General features: G+C 34.8%; 1 protein-coding gene across 2 annotated transcripts in view; it reads left to right on the top strand.

The window, feature by feature from the left end:
* The window catches only part of PIK3C2G (phosphatidylinositol-4-phosphate 3-kinase catalytic subunit type 2 gamma), a 326,439-nt gene that overhangs the window by 195,854 nt on the left and 113,630 nt on the right, over positions 1-16,955 (top strand). For both annotated transcript variants that reach the window (XM_029955770.1, XM_029955769.1), the window contains 4 exons: positions 4,426-4,606; positions 7,661-7,768; positions 13,627-13,719; positions 15,157-15,286. In XM_029955770.1, coding sequence (XP_029811630.1) covers positions 4,426-4,606; positions 7,661-7,768; positions 13,627-13,719; positions 15,157-15,286 — 512 coding nt within the window. The remainder of the gene's footprint in view (positions 1-4,425; positions 4,607-7,660; positions 7,769-13,626; positions 13,720-15,156; positions 15,287-16,955) is intronic.

Raw genomic sequence — 16,955 nt, 5'->3', positions numbered from 1 at the left:
TCAGGTTTACTTCTTATTTTAAAGAGATTAATGCTTGTATTTTTGTATTCTTTTTTATGTTTATTTATATTTGAGAAAGAGAGAGAGAGGGAGAAAGCATCCATGCAGGAGCTGGGGAGGGGCAAAGAGAGAGGGAGACAGAGGATCTGTAGCAGACTCTGTGCTGATAGCAGAGAGCCCGATGTGAGACTCAAACTCACAAACTGTGAGATCATGACCTGAGCTAAGTTGGACCCTGAGCTCAATTGGACAACTGAATCATCCAGGCACTCCCATGCTTTTTACTTCTTAATCACACTATTAAAAACTTAAAATTAATAATTTGTCTCAAGTATTGAATATCAACCTTTATAGTCCCAAGGTTTTAAAAACACTTGAAGAAGTCACATTCTAAAAGCCTCCTGTGCTCACTAAAAACTGGTCTACCAAGCCACACACTTTGCCTTGTAGCAACAAATACAGAAGAAAATGGGAAGGGGAGGTCCTTCCTGCATTGTGTAGCTCAGTTCTCTTCTGTTTTAGGATGTTGTTTTCCCTTTTCAGGCATAGGACATACAAGAGCAGGTCAAAATTTAAGGCACCTGTATTGTGAAATCTGCGCTATTGAGAACCACACTTAGACCTACTGACAGGAGTTAGGAGGCAAGGAGAGCAGGGATGGTGTGATGACCTTGTGCTATCCTGCTGGTGGACTGAGAAGTGAGAACTATTTTTCCACCAGCTCTAACAAGTCTTCACCGTGGGATCAGAAGCAGCTATGTGCATGAAGAAATAGAGACAAACTCAATTTCCATGGAAAAATCTCCCCATCATGCTAACTGGGGTTTGTGAGTATCTTGGGTCTCTCTGAGTCCACCATGAACCCCTTAATTTAGGCAAATACCTTCATGGTATCCTATAACAAGTGTACCACTGTACCTGGGTTTCTGCCCCTTTGTTGCTTCTACCTCTCATTCTTAACATCGTTAAAACTTTTAATCAGCTAGATTTTCTGCATTCATCCTCATTTTAATGTTGTCGTTACTTAGTCTATAAGATATGTACAAAATAGTATTAAATTGAATTCTTCCTGGATCTCTCAGATACTATAGGATAAGCAGGTCTCTGGCATTAAGATTTACCTCAAGATTTATACACAGTCACATTGCATGCACCTTAAAAGCTTGATCTTTCACCACCGAATCTTGATATAATTCAGTCCCTTGACCTTGACTTTAAAAATTAAACAAAAATATGGGGTGCCTGGGTGGCTCAGTCGGTTAAGTGTTCAATTCTTGGTTTTGTCTCAGGTCATGATCTCACACCTTTGTGAGTTTCGAGCCCCACATTGGGCTCTATGCTGGCAGCACAGAGCCTGCTTGGGATTCTCTCTCGTGCACTCTATCTGCCCTTTCTTCACTCATGCTGTCTCTCTCAAAATAAATAAATAAACTTAAAAACAATTTCTTAAATAAAAAAGTACATAAAAATAAAAATTAAGCAAAAATGTATTTGACACAAGCATATTGCTTCTCTTAGATGATAATGTCTTTGGAACAGGTTTCTGTAATGTTCAAGGGAGAGTAGTCAGCTATTTGCTAGTCTTACAAACAAAGGCTATGGATAAAAACTACAGCATGAGGGGTTTACCACTTCCTATGGCAAAAAGCCATTGATGAAGAATGGTGTAATGCTCTACCTCAAACTGTATAGTTCAGCCTTCTCTGTAGTTGTTTAAAATGAAAGGACATATACATTTTTCTTGATTGTGCCTAAGGACACAGGGCTGGACTATCTTACCTGTCGTGGTCATCTCCTACACTCCACCACTCCATGATTTCACTTCTGGAGTGTGTAATGACAAACTCTTCATTAGTCAAGTCAAAAGTCACAGAGCTTGAACCAGGGGGATATGACCAGGAGAACATATCATCTCAGCAGGAATGTAGGCTTTCAATGAGGCATATTCTATACGGAAAGTAATTACAGTGGAATACACTGAATTTTCTTTGCTTTTGAATCGTTTTTAGAACACAGTCATATTCTCTCTGCAAGTCTCCCCTACTCTGTTCTTTTTAAAATTTATTTATTTAAATTCAAGTTAGTTAGCATACAGTGTAGTATTGGTTTCAGGAGTAGAACCCAGTGATTTCCCTGGACTGTTTTATTTTGAGGTAGGAATTAAATGATCAAATACATATCTAACAGAAAGAAATTAAGAGTATTATGAATACCAGTTATATAATTCTGACAGTTCCGATGTCTTCCCCCACCTCTACTAAATATATCTTTTTAAAAAATTAGTTTAGTAGGGGTGCCTGCATGGCTCAGTTAGTTTAGCATCTGAGTCTTGATTTTGGCTCAGATCATGATCTTCTGGCTTCATGGGATTGGGCTCCGCATGGGACTCTGTGCTGACAACACGGAGCCTGCTTGAGATTCTCTCTCTCTCCCTTTCTCTCTCTGCCCCTCCCTTGCTCATATGCACTCTCTCTCTCACTCTCAAAATAAATAAACTTAAAAAACTATTTTAGTAAAAACCTGCCTTCATCTATACAAAATAACTTCTCCTTTTATCATGTATATAGCAGTAAGGAGATTAGTTATATTTATATACTAGACCAGGTTATAAATATTTTAAAATAATTTATTCAATATTCAAAGTATATGAAATGCTAGCAAGCATTGATTGAGATATAGAAACACTCTATTCATCAACTGCCTATCTCACTGAAAGCGAAGTACACTATAACATGATATATTACCAACGTCCTCAAAATACTGAGAGAATCTGAGAGATATATAGTTTACATAACGTGTCTTGAAGTTTTACATGTGGATGCTTGCATTTGCAGCTTTCCAATTCACACTCACACAAAACTCATTTTCTTAGAGCTTCCAAATAATGACAGGTTTCATTTATTACATCTGACATTTTAAAATTTCACTATAGGGGCAAGTATAGGAGAACTATTCATTGTCTACTATTCTTCTTACATTGAAAATAAGCAGGTACCAATGGATTACATTTTTCATCAATGCATCTTTAGCCCCTCGAAGTTTTTTTTAATACTTTCCAGAAGCAAATAAGAACTATTATTCCACTGAAAAGCAAAAGAGGTGCTAGACGTTAAGTTGGATTTATAACAATGACAAGAGAGCAAGCCCTTACCTAATAAAAACAAAAACAAACTAGACTCACTTATTTTTTTAACTAACTTACGTATGTAGAAACCGAGAACACAGAACAAATGAAAATAATGTATTAGAGTCTCTATAGCATAATACATACATAATACATTGTGCAGAGATGCACAATGAAATTCATCTATATATTTTCCACTGCTCTGCATTTAAGCTTTTTTTTAGTATTCCATTCTCACAATAACTTTCTTCTAGTTTGAATGTTAATTTTTCATAGAAGGAGACTAGAGACCAGTTAAGATCAAAAGAATTAATCAAAGGGAGGTTAACATTCAAAGGAATTAGTTTTTTTATTCGATTTCAGTGATTTAAGGCATAATAGAAAGTAAAGTTTAAGCATATTAGAATAAGTTTCAAGGCAAGAGAAATTGTCACATGGCAGACAGAGTAATAAAATATTTGTTACTCCTCCATTATCTAGGAAAGTGTTCTCACTCTTTTATGTTCTATGACTCCCGTGTTCATGACATGAACAGACAGCCAGGCAGTGGCAGAAGTTGGCTGGGGGAGACCGTAAAATACAGATGAACTAATGTTGGCTGACTAGTAGGTGCATTGTGCTAAGCCCTTCTGAATGCATTAGCTCATTCTGTGTTCTCTACAGCTGCACAAAATCAGAGTTATTACTTTATTTTATGGATATAAAAAGAAAATCTCAACCTAGTTAAGTAACCTGTTACTTAGAAGTTGTATAGAACTGAGATTTGAATTGAGAAATGTCTGAAAACAAAAACCATTCTCTTGCCTTTACAATGTCTTATTCCAGGTATTCAAGGGGAGGTACTAGAAGAAAGAGAAATACATATATATGTGAAGGATGGGGGACATTGTCTTTTGAAGGAAAGTAGAAAAACATAGGTTTTATGGTTGAGTTCCAATAGAGTAAAGTCACTAATGAATACTATTTCTAAAATTCTTTGTCCTTATTTTAATAAGAAGTCAAAATATGTTCTTAAGTATTTGTTACGGAATTAAGAAACCTGAAGGAAGAAAAAAGTGCCTTGTGAACAGAAATGAATAAAAAGCAGGTCTCTTATTGATTCTTCACTCTAGGAATCTCATTAACTATCAGATGGAATTTGATGACTGCCAACGAATGAACAACACTTTCCCCCATTCAAGGCTGTTAAACTGCCCAAGCCACCAAATACAGATTAGTCTGAAATGCACTGATTGTTCTTGCTGGAGGTGTTTAAAAAATCAGCTATAGATACAAGAATTCTTTTTCTCTCTTTCCTTCAGGCTGCTAAAGGATGCACAGAATGAAACTTATTTTAAAAGCTGGTATCAGAAGCTATTGGCAGCTCTCCAATTCTGTTCAGGAAAAGCCTTGAGTGATGAGTTTTCCAAAGAGAAGAAACTTATTAAAATTCTGGGAGACATTGGGGAAAAAGTCAAGTCTGCCAGTGACCCTCACAGACAGGTTTGTTGAGAAATTAATCTTCATGTAGTGTTTTCTTTAATCTTTCATTCAATTAAGTTTTAATTTCATAGCTTAGAAAAATTCCTTGTCTATACTTAGTTCTAAGACACCCAAATCAATGACTTTAATCAAGACTTTTTTTTCCAATTCACAATGTAAAGTTAATGATAATGTCTATCATGAAGGCATGGTATTTTGATCTAAATAGCCATACAGCATGCAGAGAGTACCTGACAAGAAGAAACCCACTTAAAGGCAGTTTGACTAAAAACTGTGAAGTAATTTCCTCAAAATGTCATCACAACTCAGACTAGCAGAAGTACACAAGGGAACTTTCTAGGGTACCCTTGCTTAAGGTACAAAATCGAGGTCTAGATTTTTCTAACACTGCACTAATCCAAATCATATTTTAAAGAATTGTTTTGCACAACAAATAAAATTAATTAAATGAAACAAATCAGGGGCACCTAGGTGGTTCAGTTGGTTAAGCATCCAACTCTTGATTTCAGCTCAGGTCATGATCTCACAGTTTATGAGACTGAGCCCCATATGGGGCTCTGTCTGGTAGCACAAAGCCTGCTTCAGATTCTCTCTGTCTCCCTCTCTCTGCCCCTCCCTTGTTTGCCCTTGCTCTCTCTCCCTCCCTCCCTCTCTCACTGTCTCTCTCTGTGTCTCTATCTCTCAATAAATAAATAAACAAATACATAAATACATAAATAAAATTAAACAAATCAATAATGGTATTAATAGTAATACTTTTATACTAAGATCCATGAATAATGTCAAAATATTGTGCCTTTTTCATCACTGATTATATTAATTGACCTGGCTATTCTTTTTCTTGATTTGATTGAAGAATATTTGTTTTTTTAATTATCTGTGTCACTAGTTTCCTCCACTGATATAGACTGTTAAGTAGGTTCTCTTATGTTCAACATTCTGGATGCAAAAAGAGAGTGGACATCCATTCTTTATATTAATAACATCATTCAATAACAATTAAACACTACAGAATGAGAGTTAAGAATAGAAAGATTACTAAACCATGAATTTTGTCCTCAAGGGAGCACATAGTTTCTCTAGATCCACTGGGTAAAATAAAAACGTCATTTCAACAAAATAATATGAAAATATGAATAGACAAAGTATCACAGAATTCTTTCACATCCCAATATTTTTCTTGCTGGAAGTCAATCATTTGATAGAAATACCAGGAGCTATAGTACCTCACCAATATAGGAGAAAATGGAAAAGAAAAACATTAGCACAGAATTTATTCTTAAATGGAAATATATAAACTTTGGATTGACAGAAAAACCTTAAGATATGTAACATGATGAGCAATGAAAAAATACTATAATTTTGCCATATTACTGCAGACTCATTAATTATTTTCTGGTGGTAGCAAAAAGTTGAAAGCAAGCTAAATAAACTGATTTAAAACTTATAAAACCTTTATATGAGTTAAATCTTTATTTCTTACATTCTAAAATCTCTCACATACTTTAGATACATACTACAGTTAAATAAGTCTGATACCTTTTTTGACCATTTGCATTAAGTTCCAAAGTGATAGTGACATTCCTTCAAATAAATATACTTCTCCCACCTTGACTGGCTGTGTTTGTGATAACACTTCTTCACATGAAAATAAGAAAATAAAAAGAGATGGAAGAAGCATTTACAAGTTTGCACAATTCAACTTACTGTTATCTATTTTTTTCTACTTTTTTTTGAAAGGTACTAATTAGTGTTGTATGGAAGTCTTGGATCACTGTATCACTATATTGTACACCCAAAACTAATATTACACTGTTATGTTAACTAACTGGAATTTAAGTTTTTTAAAAAAAGATTTTTTTAGTTTATTTTTATTTATTTTGAGAGGCAGAGAAAGAGAGGAACTGAGGAAGGGGCAGAAAAAAAGGGAAAGATAGAATCCCAAGCAGGCTTCATGCTATCAGCACAGCGCCCTATGTGGGGCTCAGTCTTATAAACTGTGAGATTATGATGTGAGCAGAAATCAAGAGTCTGTCTGATGCTTACCAACTGAGGTACCCAAGTGCCCCTTGAATTATTTTTTAAATTATTACTGTTTTTCCCCCTTTTTGTTAAGAGATACACAATTTTAAAGGTGTTGTTTGTGGTTTCAGACTTTCCACAGGTACAGATGACTATGGAAGGGAGTGAGTCAAGTATCAGAAATATACTCATTAGCATTTAGTAAACTATTTGTTCAAGTATATTACTATTTCTGACAATTACCAATTGTCAGCAATATCAGTTTTTGCCGTTATTGCTCTTACATCACCGATTTGACCCCAAAGCATACAAGTGTGCAGACTCAGAATTAGAGTTTATTTAAACAATAGAAGAAATTTTTATGTGAATTTGTTTTCTAAAATGTACTATTACTGGGGCCCTTGGTGGCTCAGACAGTTGAGTGTCTGACTCTTGATTTCAGCTCAGGTCATGATTCCCGGGTCATGGGATTGAGTCAGATTCTGTGCTATCCGTAAAGTCTGCTTGATATTCTCTCTTTCTCACTCTCTCTCTCTCTCTTCCTCTGCCCCTTCCCCCTCATTCTCTCTCTAAAAACTAAAAAAACTAAAACTAAATAAATAAAATATACTGTTACTATTAAGTGTAAATCTTGAGAGTTACAAACTAAGATTCAAGGAAATTATCAGAAATGGATTATGTTAATTATTATTTAATGTAGGTCTTGCAAGTTGGTGGGCCACAGGTCAAATGCATCCCATCATGTGATTTGTGTGAACACAATAGTTCTCTGTTTTGATTTTGTCTGTAATTGGATTTAAAATCCTGTAGAAAGAGCAAGAGCTCTAGTTCCCCATTTTCCCCAACACTCCCTATTGTCTTTAGCCCACAGCCTCTTTGAATGTAGCTACATCACCGATCTGGCCCCAAAGCATCCAAGTGTGCAGCCTCAGAATTAAAGAGTTTATTTAAATGATAGAAGAAAATTATAACTTGAAAAAAAGCCAAGTTCTTTACAGTTTCTAAAATGTTTTTTCTAACGATTTTTTACAGGAGGTGCTGAAGAAAGAGATTAACAGACTAGAAGAATTCTTTCAGAGTATAAATACCTGTCACCTTCCTCTGAACCCTGCCCTGTGTGTAAGGGGTATTGATCATGATGTAAGTCAGTTTATTCAGTAGATACGCTGAATGTGTTTGTTTTGCATTATTTAGTTCACTATATGTTTTTTTGAAATGGCAAAAACAATTTGTAAATTGTCATTGCAAGTATCTTAAGAAAAAAGTAATTGAGTCCCATCCACACTATGTGCTACATTTGCTGTACTGTTGAAGGTTGAGAGGGCATCGCCTCATCACAAGATATCTTGGTTTAGAAATAAACTATCAGTTTAGTAAAAATAAATAAATAAATAAAGATACTTCTCAGTAAATTGATTTCTTAATTTATTCAAAAAGGTTGATTTGGTGACCTTATGCAGACTGGGTTTAATTTCATGCTTACTTAGATTATGTGCATAACCATGCCTAGTACACTAAGGTTATTATTAACTACAACATCTCAGTTTTTATTTAATTTAAAATTCACTGAAACTCCTGTGTCAGTGTGCCATGTAATATATTTTGTGATTTTTACTTATGCCTGGAGTAAACTTTCTAGCATCAGACATAGATTCTTTTTTTTCCTAAGCCATTGGCAGTCACAGTTCTCTAACTTAGAATTATTCATTCACCTTTTTCCTCCATGAACTTTATTAGCCTCCCCCTCAAAAGTTCGAGAGTACGGAACACTAATAGAGAAAGGATTGATAAACAAGACTTAGAGGAAGAGAGGCTAAACTATCACACGTACACAATAAATGTTACTGGACTAAAGTCATATGACAATCAAGGAAACAAATCCAGTACTTCAGAGAAAAATTTGTCCATAATTAGTATGAGTATAAAAAGTTTTGCTAAAAAGTTAGTACTATTGCCTTTACAACTTTGTTTCTTCACATATACCTTAAAACTTCCCTAATATGCTGCACAAGCATATTTTGAAAATAACAAAATAAGGCATCAAATTTCATAAACTGAGATCGGTCTATCTGGGCTAAATTCCAAATCATTGCTAATTTTTAAAAAGTGTGTAACCTTTTATTTATTAGCAATATCCACTGATTACTGCTGAAAATATAGGGAAATAGAGCATTTCAAAGACATAGTATCCTAAAGCAGATAGAACAATATGAATCCTTGAGTCCAGATGTTGTTTTTTTTATTTCTGCTTTCTTGGTTTGTTTTTTAAGTAGTAAAACAATTTTTTCAGCTACAATTCCATTTAACTCTTGGTTTTTTATATGTCTTGGAGATGTGGGATGTCGGCTGTAATGGTGGCTACTGTGGGTGCCCTTGTGAGATGATCAGGCTAACAGTCACCAGCCCGGGAGTCACCATCACACCTAGCACTGCAGATGGGACCACACTCCTTTCCTTTCCTTACCTGCAGACAGTGGCACTTTTCCTGAGTCTGGAAGGTTCTCCAAGTAGCTACCTCTTTGCTCCATTTGTTCTGGTCAGCTGTGCCTGGCACAAGGCTGGGCACCTGTATATAGAGCAATAAGAGCGATGTGACCAGATGACACTCTCTCCTGGGGAACATTTTAGTCTATTCTATAGTCCTGCCAAACAAGGAGGTCTGAAGGAACATACATAGCATCTGAAGGTGGGGTGAATGTGGCAAGGTTTCACGTAGAGCCTGTATCAGAGGATCCCTACTGGAAAGAGCTTCTAAGGATGTAATGAATATGATAAGACCTTGAGAAAGACCTCTCAAATAATGGTTTATTTGAAAATCTACTAAGGAGGGAGCCTCTAAGAAGGCAACAAGCATGGGAAGACTGTCATCACTGCTCCCATCTCATTCAGGATCAGATTCCATAATTAGGAAAAACCTTATAAATGTATAAATGTGCTTCATGTATGAAAAGCTTCACTCAGAGTTCCCTACTCATAGACCCTCAGATAACATCCTGGGGAGAAGACTTATAAATTTTATGAATGTAGGAGGCTTTCATTCAGAGTAAAATCCTTTTCCAACACCCAGTACGTCATACAAGTGGGAAACATTACAGTTGAAATTAGTGTGCAAAAGCTCACTCAAGAAATCAACTTGACCACCAGAGAATCCATACTGGGAAGAATCTCTGTGAGTATAATGGACATAGTAAGGCTTTTAGTCAGGGTAAATATCTTATTTGACATCAGAGCCTCTACACTGGGGAACAAGCACATAAAAATAGACAGTATGAAAAAGACTTCAATCAGAACTCTTAACTTGTTGGCTATGAGCAAATTTATACCAGAGAAAAAAACATTTGGAATATAGCATGACAAACATTCGGTCAGAGTAAATGTCTTATTTTTTTTAATGTCTATTTATTTTTGAGAGAGAGAGAGAGAGAGAGAGAGAGGTTGTGAGTGGGGTAGGAGCTGAGAGAGAGGGAGACACAGAATCCAAAGCACACTTCAGGCTCTGAGCTGTCAGCAAAGAGCCCTACATGGGGCTTGAACTCACAAACCGTGAGATCATGACCTGAGTCAAAGTCAGATGCTAACTGATTGAGCCACCCAGGAACCCCATAAATGTCTTATTTTATGTCACTTGACTTCACACAAACAGAAATCCCTGTAAATATGGAAAATATGCAATCAAGCGTCACATCTTGTGTAACAGAGAATTCACACTGGTGAGAAATCCTTTAAATGTAATAAATATGGAAAAGCCTTTGGTTATAGCACCAATTTTATGATGTCAGAGAACCCATCTGGGGAAAAACTCTATAAACGCAATGTCTGGGAAAGCCATTAGGGATAGTTCACAGCTTATCATGCATCAGAGAGTTCACACTAGAGAGAAGCCCTGTGAATGGAGTGAGTATGGGAGAGCCTACAGTCAGCATTCTCTTTTAATCACCATCAGTGAACTACATTGGGACAAGCACTTTGGAACGCGTGCCTCTCCACGATGGAGGGCAAAGGTCTCAGCTTTGAGTTAAGCCTTCTTTCAAAGAATTTTTACGCTTGTCTCTCCTTGGAAGCACTGATCACAATGGACTGTTTCCTATTTTCCTTTGGGTCACTAAGGAATGGACCATTTGGGAGCGTAGTTATAACTTAATGCAATCCCTTCTCCACTCCTGGGGAAGTGAGGACCACACACTTCATTTACTAATAGATTTCTTTCCTTTTTTAAAAACTGTCTTAAACCTATGTCATTAGTGTGTGCTTCTTAAGTACAGAGGTCATATCTTCCATTATCTATTTTAGCTTTTCTTATTTTCTTTTGTCTATTCCAGTTCTTTTATCTTTCTATTTGCATAAAATTATTTTCCAAGACTCTAATTCATTCTTTCCTGTCTCTTGGTTGTGGCCCTCACAATCCATTTTTTTAATACTTTCCCTACATAGAAAGCCTTAAAACAAAACAAAAAAACTGTTGGCTAACCTCTGTTTTCACAGTCTTCAAATTCAGCTCATCTCTGAAAGACCTCTCTTTTTTAGGTGCTTCAACTGTGATAAATGGCCTTGTAATTTATTTTCAGCTTAATGCATGTGTATGTTCATACCAACTTTCTGTAGGCTCTTGAAGAGGAGATACAGTGTCTCTGTTATCATATAGATAAGAGTTTGTGCATATTAGCTGTCAAATTAAGATATTTTTGTCATGACTCAAAAAATATTCTGTATGTGAAAACCAAAATATAAAACAATTAAAGCAAAGTAGCTCTGAGTGATGTAATTAAGCAGGAAGGCTAAGCCTTGCCTTCAGCCTCCCTTTGCCTTTTTTCACTTTCTGGACTTGGATGCCTCAAAGATTCCCTTAAGAACTGGATGAGCACAGTTTGAAAAACACTAATCCGGACTCATTTTTGACTTAGTACAGGATTTCCAAATTCAATACCATGACAGAAGGTCATATGTACCTTGACTGACTCATACTCAAGCCAAGAATAAATTACTTCATAAGCAGCCTCACCCTATTTACTATAAACCTCAAATTGATTCAGTAAGCAAGGGTTTCTATTTGCTTAGGGATTTCTATTGATAGATTAAGTTAAAAAATATATCCTTTCCTCTCTACTTCTACTGATTTCAGACTTCTCAAAAATAATGATATTCAAGCTGATCTTTCTAAGTTGATAAATTTAAACCATCAAGTTATTTTCCTTTATTTAGTATTGATATAACTCTTCACTGTCAACATGAAGTCTATAATAGCTAAAGACATACAACCTTTTAATATTCACACAACTGTAAGGACATAAACGAAAATAAGCATCAAGGAAAGTATAATGGAAAATAGTCAAGATCATAAGCTGAAAGTGGAAATACAAAGTGTAATTGAAAGAAATGAAAAGATGAAATAAAAGGACATATGTTGTACTGTTATTTGTAAAGGTAAGAAAATATTCTTCTAAAAAAGAGAAATGGAATGCATTATTTTTTAAAATACCTAATTAGTGTCAGGCACTGTAGAAGGTCTTTTACATCCATTAGTCCATATGTCTATTATAAATATGTTTGAGATTGGGGTTCTTATCCCCATTTTTCAGTGGGATACAAACATTTAAGTCACTTGCCCATGGTCTTACAGCTAGTTACAGAGCTCAAATTTGAGCTCAGGTCTTTATTTTTAAAAAAAACATTTTTGTAATGTTTATTTATTTTTGAGAAAGAGAAAGAAAGAGCATGAGTGGGAGAGACAATGAGAGTGGGAACCACAGAATCTGAAGCAGGTTCCAGGCTCTGAGCTGTCAGTGCAGAGCCTGATGTGGGTCTCAAACTCACAAACAGTAAGATGATGACCTAAGCTGAAGTTGGACACTTAACCAACTAAGCCATCCAGGTATCCCAAGTTTTTTTTTTTTTTAATTTATTTATTGTCATGTTAGCCAACATACAATGTAGTCTTGGCCTCAGGCGTAAATTCCCATGATTCATCACTTATGTACAACACACAGTTTTCTCAACAAAGGTCCTCCTCAATGCCCATCACCCATTTCCCCACTTCCCAACCTTCCAACCCCATCAACCCTCAGTTTGTTCTCTGTATTTAAGAGTCTCTTCTGGTTTATCTCCCTCTATGTTTGTATCTTATTTTTCTTTCCCTTCTCCTATGGTCTTCTATTAAGTTTCTCAAATTCCACATATGAGTGAAATCATATAACATCTGACTTTCTCTGACTGACTTATTTCACTTAGCATAATAGCCTCCAGCTCCATCCAAATCATTGCAAATGGCAAAATTTCATTCTTTTTTATTGCTGAGTAGTATTCCATTGCACGTGCACGTACGTGTGTGTGTGTGTGTGTGTGTGTGTGTGTGTGTACCAAATCTTCTTTATCCATTCATCAGTTGATGGACATTTGGGTTCTTTTCATATTTTGGCTATGGTTGATAACACTGCTATAAACATTGGGGTATATGTACCCCTATGAATCAGCACTTCTGTATCCTTCTAAATTCCTAGTAGTGCTATTGCTGGGTCATAGGATTATTCTATTTTTAATTTTTTTAGGAACCTCCATGCTGCTTTCCAGAGTTACTGCACCAGGTTTTTCTTAACTCTATGTCCATATTTCAAGGTATGCTGTAGGAAAGAAATAATTAAATGGAAATAGATTTTTAATAGGAATTTTATCTTTTAGATATTAACCAATAGCATAAACACAACACCTACTTTTTAGTTTATTTAACCCCCCTGTATCACCATTGTTCAGTGAGAAACAAATGTAGTTGAAGATTTACAACCTGCCAAAAAGCTGGATTTTCAGTTTCTAAGTAAAGGCTTTGGTTAGAGGACTAAGTTGTTTTATTATTGTTTTTAACAAATGTTTCTTTGTTCCAAAGTGTAAAATGTATTCATATATGTTATATTTGCTTGTATAACAAATTATTCAAGAAGCTTATGATTTCACAGAAAGTGTTCTTTTAGCTTTATTTTTCTCAGCATTATTTTCTCCTCCTTCTATAGGCATGTTCGTATTTCACCTCTAATGCTTTGCCATTGAAGATTACTTTTATCAATGCTAACCCAATGGGCAAAAACATCAGCATCATTTTTAAGGTACAGTAGCCCTCCTAAAACATCAAATTGATTTCAGAGGTGAAATTATTGATTTATTTCTCACAAAAAGAAATGATTATAGCTATTTTCCTCTGGCAACAGTACAGAGATTCCAGTTATTTTTGATTCTGCATTTTATAGAATTATAGTACATGTCAAACTATGACTGATAATAAATCAATCGTTATTGGCTCAAGCCAGTAAACCTTCAGTGCAAAACTTAAGAAGAGAAGTTTCAATAAATGAAATTATACAATCACTTTTGAGTAGCACAGAAAGTGGAATGTTTGGTTAGTCCTTAGTTGGGGAGTTTTCATTTCATTTAGATACTAAGTTAGTATCAATACTAGCTGAAACTCAAATGATATACTAGTTTAACATAAAATTATTATCTGCAAGCCCTTGCTTCCTTTAATAATTTGAATTATTTTCTTCTTTTTTAAATAAATATGGCCCAAATCAGTAAATATCATCAATCCCATGAGAAAAGAGTAAAACGTAGTAACAGGGTTGTAGAGGGACTGAGGAAGAAACTGTAGTTGAACAGTAAGAATTTATAGTCATTCATTTTAATCAATTATTCAGCCAAACCAGACAACCAGCTCTCAGAGTGAATTATTTGGTGGATTTTTACTATTTTTGAAGGTAATTTTTAGCACATCCTAATTTGGCTTTGACTTGTATAATCTCAAGTACTAATGGTCATATAACACTGCATTTTGGTAATGAAGAAAAATAACACAAAATTTCATTTTGAAATATTTTTCTGCATATTATTTAGAAAGCATTTTCAAAACCCAACCTCTTAGTTTAAAAGTATAAAACTATCCTCCTTCCACATTGGATGTATTCCATTCCCTTCACCTATGCTAGAAAATCACCCCTTAATCATTTCTCCTTATTATCAAAAGCTGTTTACTCTGAAAACCTTTAATCACCCTCATAATATGAGAAGTCAATGATTTAAAGTCTGATGAATCCTGTGTGTGCTATTTATACTCCTAGTCAGGAAGCCTTTGGTATTCTGATTGTATATCAGTATATACATTTATGGCATACCAAATAATGCTTCTGTTAGAAAGAAATCTCTTGGCTAAGCTTGAAATTTGGATAAACATTCATTGAGCCTCTCTACTCTAGACTTTGAGTCTAAGACATTGCATGTGGATGACAAATTGAAAGATTATTATCAGGAACAGCATTCCAAGCAACTTCTAACTTGATGGCTGAAGCTTCTGTAATCATTGAAAGGAAAGTCCTTACTTTCTTTGATCTTCTCGCAGAAACACAAGATGATCTTAGTACTAATAAAGCAATTGAAACTGTCCTAAGTCTGGCTGGAAATTTATTTGAGGAAAGAAATGACCTATACCATATTTGAAGGCCTTTAATGGAATTCAAGAAGAAATCCAGAATCTATAATTTTGCTTTTAACAGGCTGGAGATGATCTTCGTCAGGATATGCTTGTTCTGCAGATTATTCAAGTGATGGACAATATTTGGCTGCAGGAGGGCTTGGATATGCACATGATCATTTATAGATGTCTATCCACAGGAAAAGGTCAAGGTCAGTATAGATTAGAAAGTGATTTGACTTACATTATTTATCTCAAACATTCACTGGCTTGACAGCAAACTTTTCACAGCCTTCATTTTACACTATAAATTTTAAAATCAAAAGAACTATATACAAAGTCATTCTTTCTTAAAAAGAATTATTTTCTAAATAATTTACATGGAACTTAGTGTCTTTGATTATTGTAATTAGGATTTTGACAATCCAAATGTTAACTGTGGTATCCTTTCCTGAATCTTGTATGTGTGTGTTTTCTCTTATTTAAAGATAATAATAGAAAAACTTACTTGTTCAAAAAAATTCAGTTGTTGTCTTTTAACACAACATGCACAAAGTCACAAATGTTTAAAGGAGTTCTGAATATTCTAAATATGTTATAAATCTGCATTTAATTTCTAAAAGATGTTTGAGTAAACTGTAATATCAATAGATAAAGATGACTGAAAATGCAAACTTTGAACATCCTCCAATTATAGAAATATATTATTATAGAAATGTAACATAGAATATAGAAATATAATTACATTTATACACATTTTCAATGAAAACAATGTCAATAGTCCACCCAAATTTTTAGCAAAACATCAGAGGTAAAAGTTGTACTTAATCACAATCATGCTAAATTGAAGAAATAATCCTAAGATATCTTATAATCTTTTTAAAATGTGGTCATCATGACTTAGAATTTCATTAAATTAATTGGTAAGAATTATAGCAGATACACGTACATAAAGAAAGGGATAAAAAGTCATAGAACCAGAGAAAATACCTAGAACCATGTAGTATGTTTCTTTTGGTTTGTTGTGACTTTTTGTTTTGTTTTGTTTTGTTTTGTATATTTATTCAGGAAGAGCTACAATTTAAACCTAACAGAAAACTATCACTCTCTGACCCCCCATGTTCCTGAGGTCCCACCAGTAGGTTCAGTATCCCAGTCAACTATGACTTGAGATTTTAGAAATTAAGTATGGAAGCACCTTCACTTTAACTTAACTTGCAACCTGATACTTCAGGATAACTCTGTTACAAGTCATACTACCTAGTTATTTTGATTCTGATACTAGGGCTCTTTGCTTCCAGGACAATTGTCTACCCTGAACCCTTTCTAAAGCTCTATTTCCTAAAGTCTTTATCATCGCTGCTCTGAGACTGTCATTTTTTAAGTTTTACTCTCTCTTTTCTTACGTGCATAACCTAATTCTTTCAAATTCTAATGTATTGAAAGAGTAAGAATAAAGCTAGATGAGCCACGCTGAATGTGATGTCATAAGAATCACCTTTTCTTTAGAAATTGAATACATCACTAACTTCTGTGGAATTTTTTTAAAGATTTTTTTAAGTTTATTTCTTTATTTTGAGAGGGAGAGAGAGAACGTGTGTGTGTGTGTGTGTGTGTGTGTGTGTGTGTGTGTGTGTGAGCAAGGGAGAGGCAAAGTGAGAGGGAGAGAAAGAATCCCAAGCAGGCTCTGCAGAGTCAGCAGGAAGCCCAACATGGGTTTATTTTTTTTTGTAACTTTATTTTTTTTATTTTATTTTTTTAGAATATAACACTATTTTTTAACATATGCAATTATTTTCCGTCATTTACAATACAGTAGTTACAATGACACTCCAAATGGATAAGCAAAGTAAAAAATCAGAACCCCAACTTCTATTTCAT

Source organism: Suricata suricatta, chromosome 10 (genome assembly GCF_006229205.1).
Source record: "Suricata suricatta isolate VVHF042 chromosome 10, meerkat_22Aug2017_6uvM2_HiC, whole genome shotgun sequence".
Lineage (NCBI taxonomy): Eukaryota > Metazoa > Chordata > Mammalia > Carnivora > Herpestidae > Suricata > Suricata suricatta.
The sequence above is the reverse complement of the archived record's forward strand: the minus strand, read 5'-3'. Positions and strand labels throughout refer to the sequence as shown.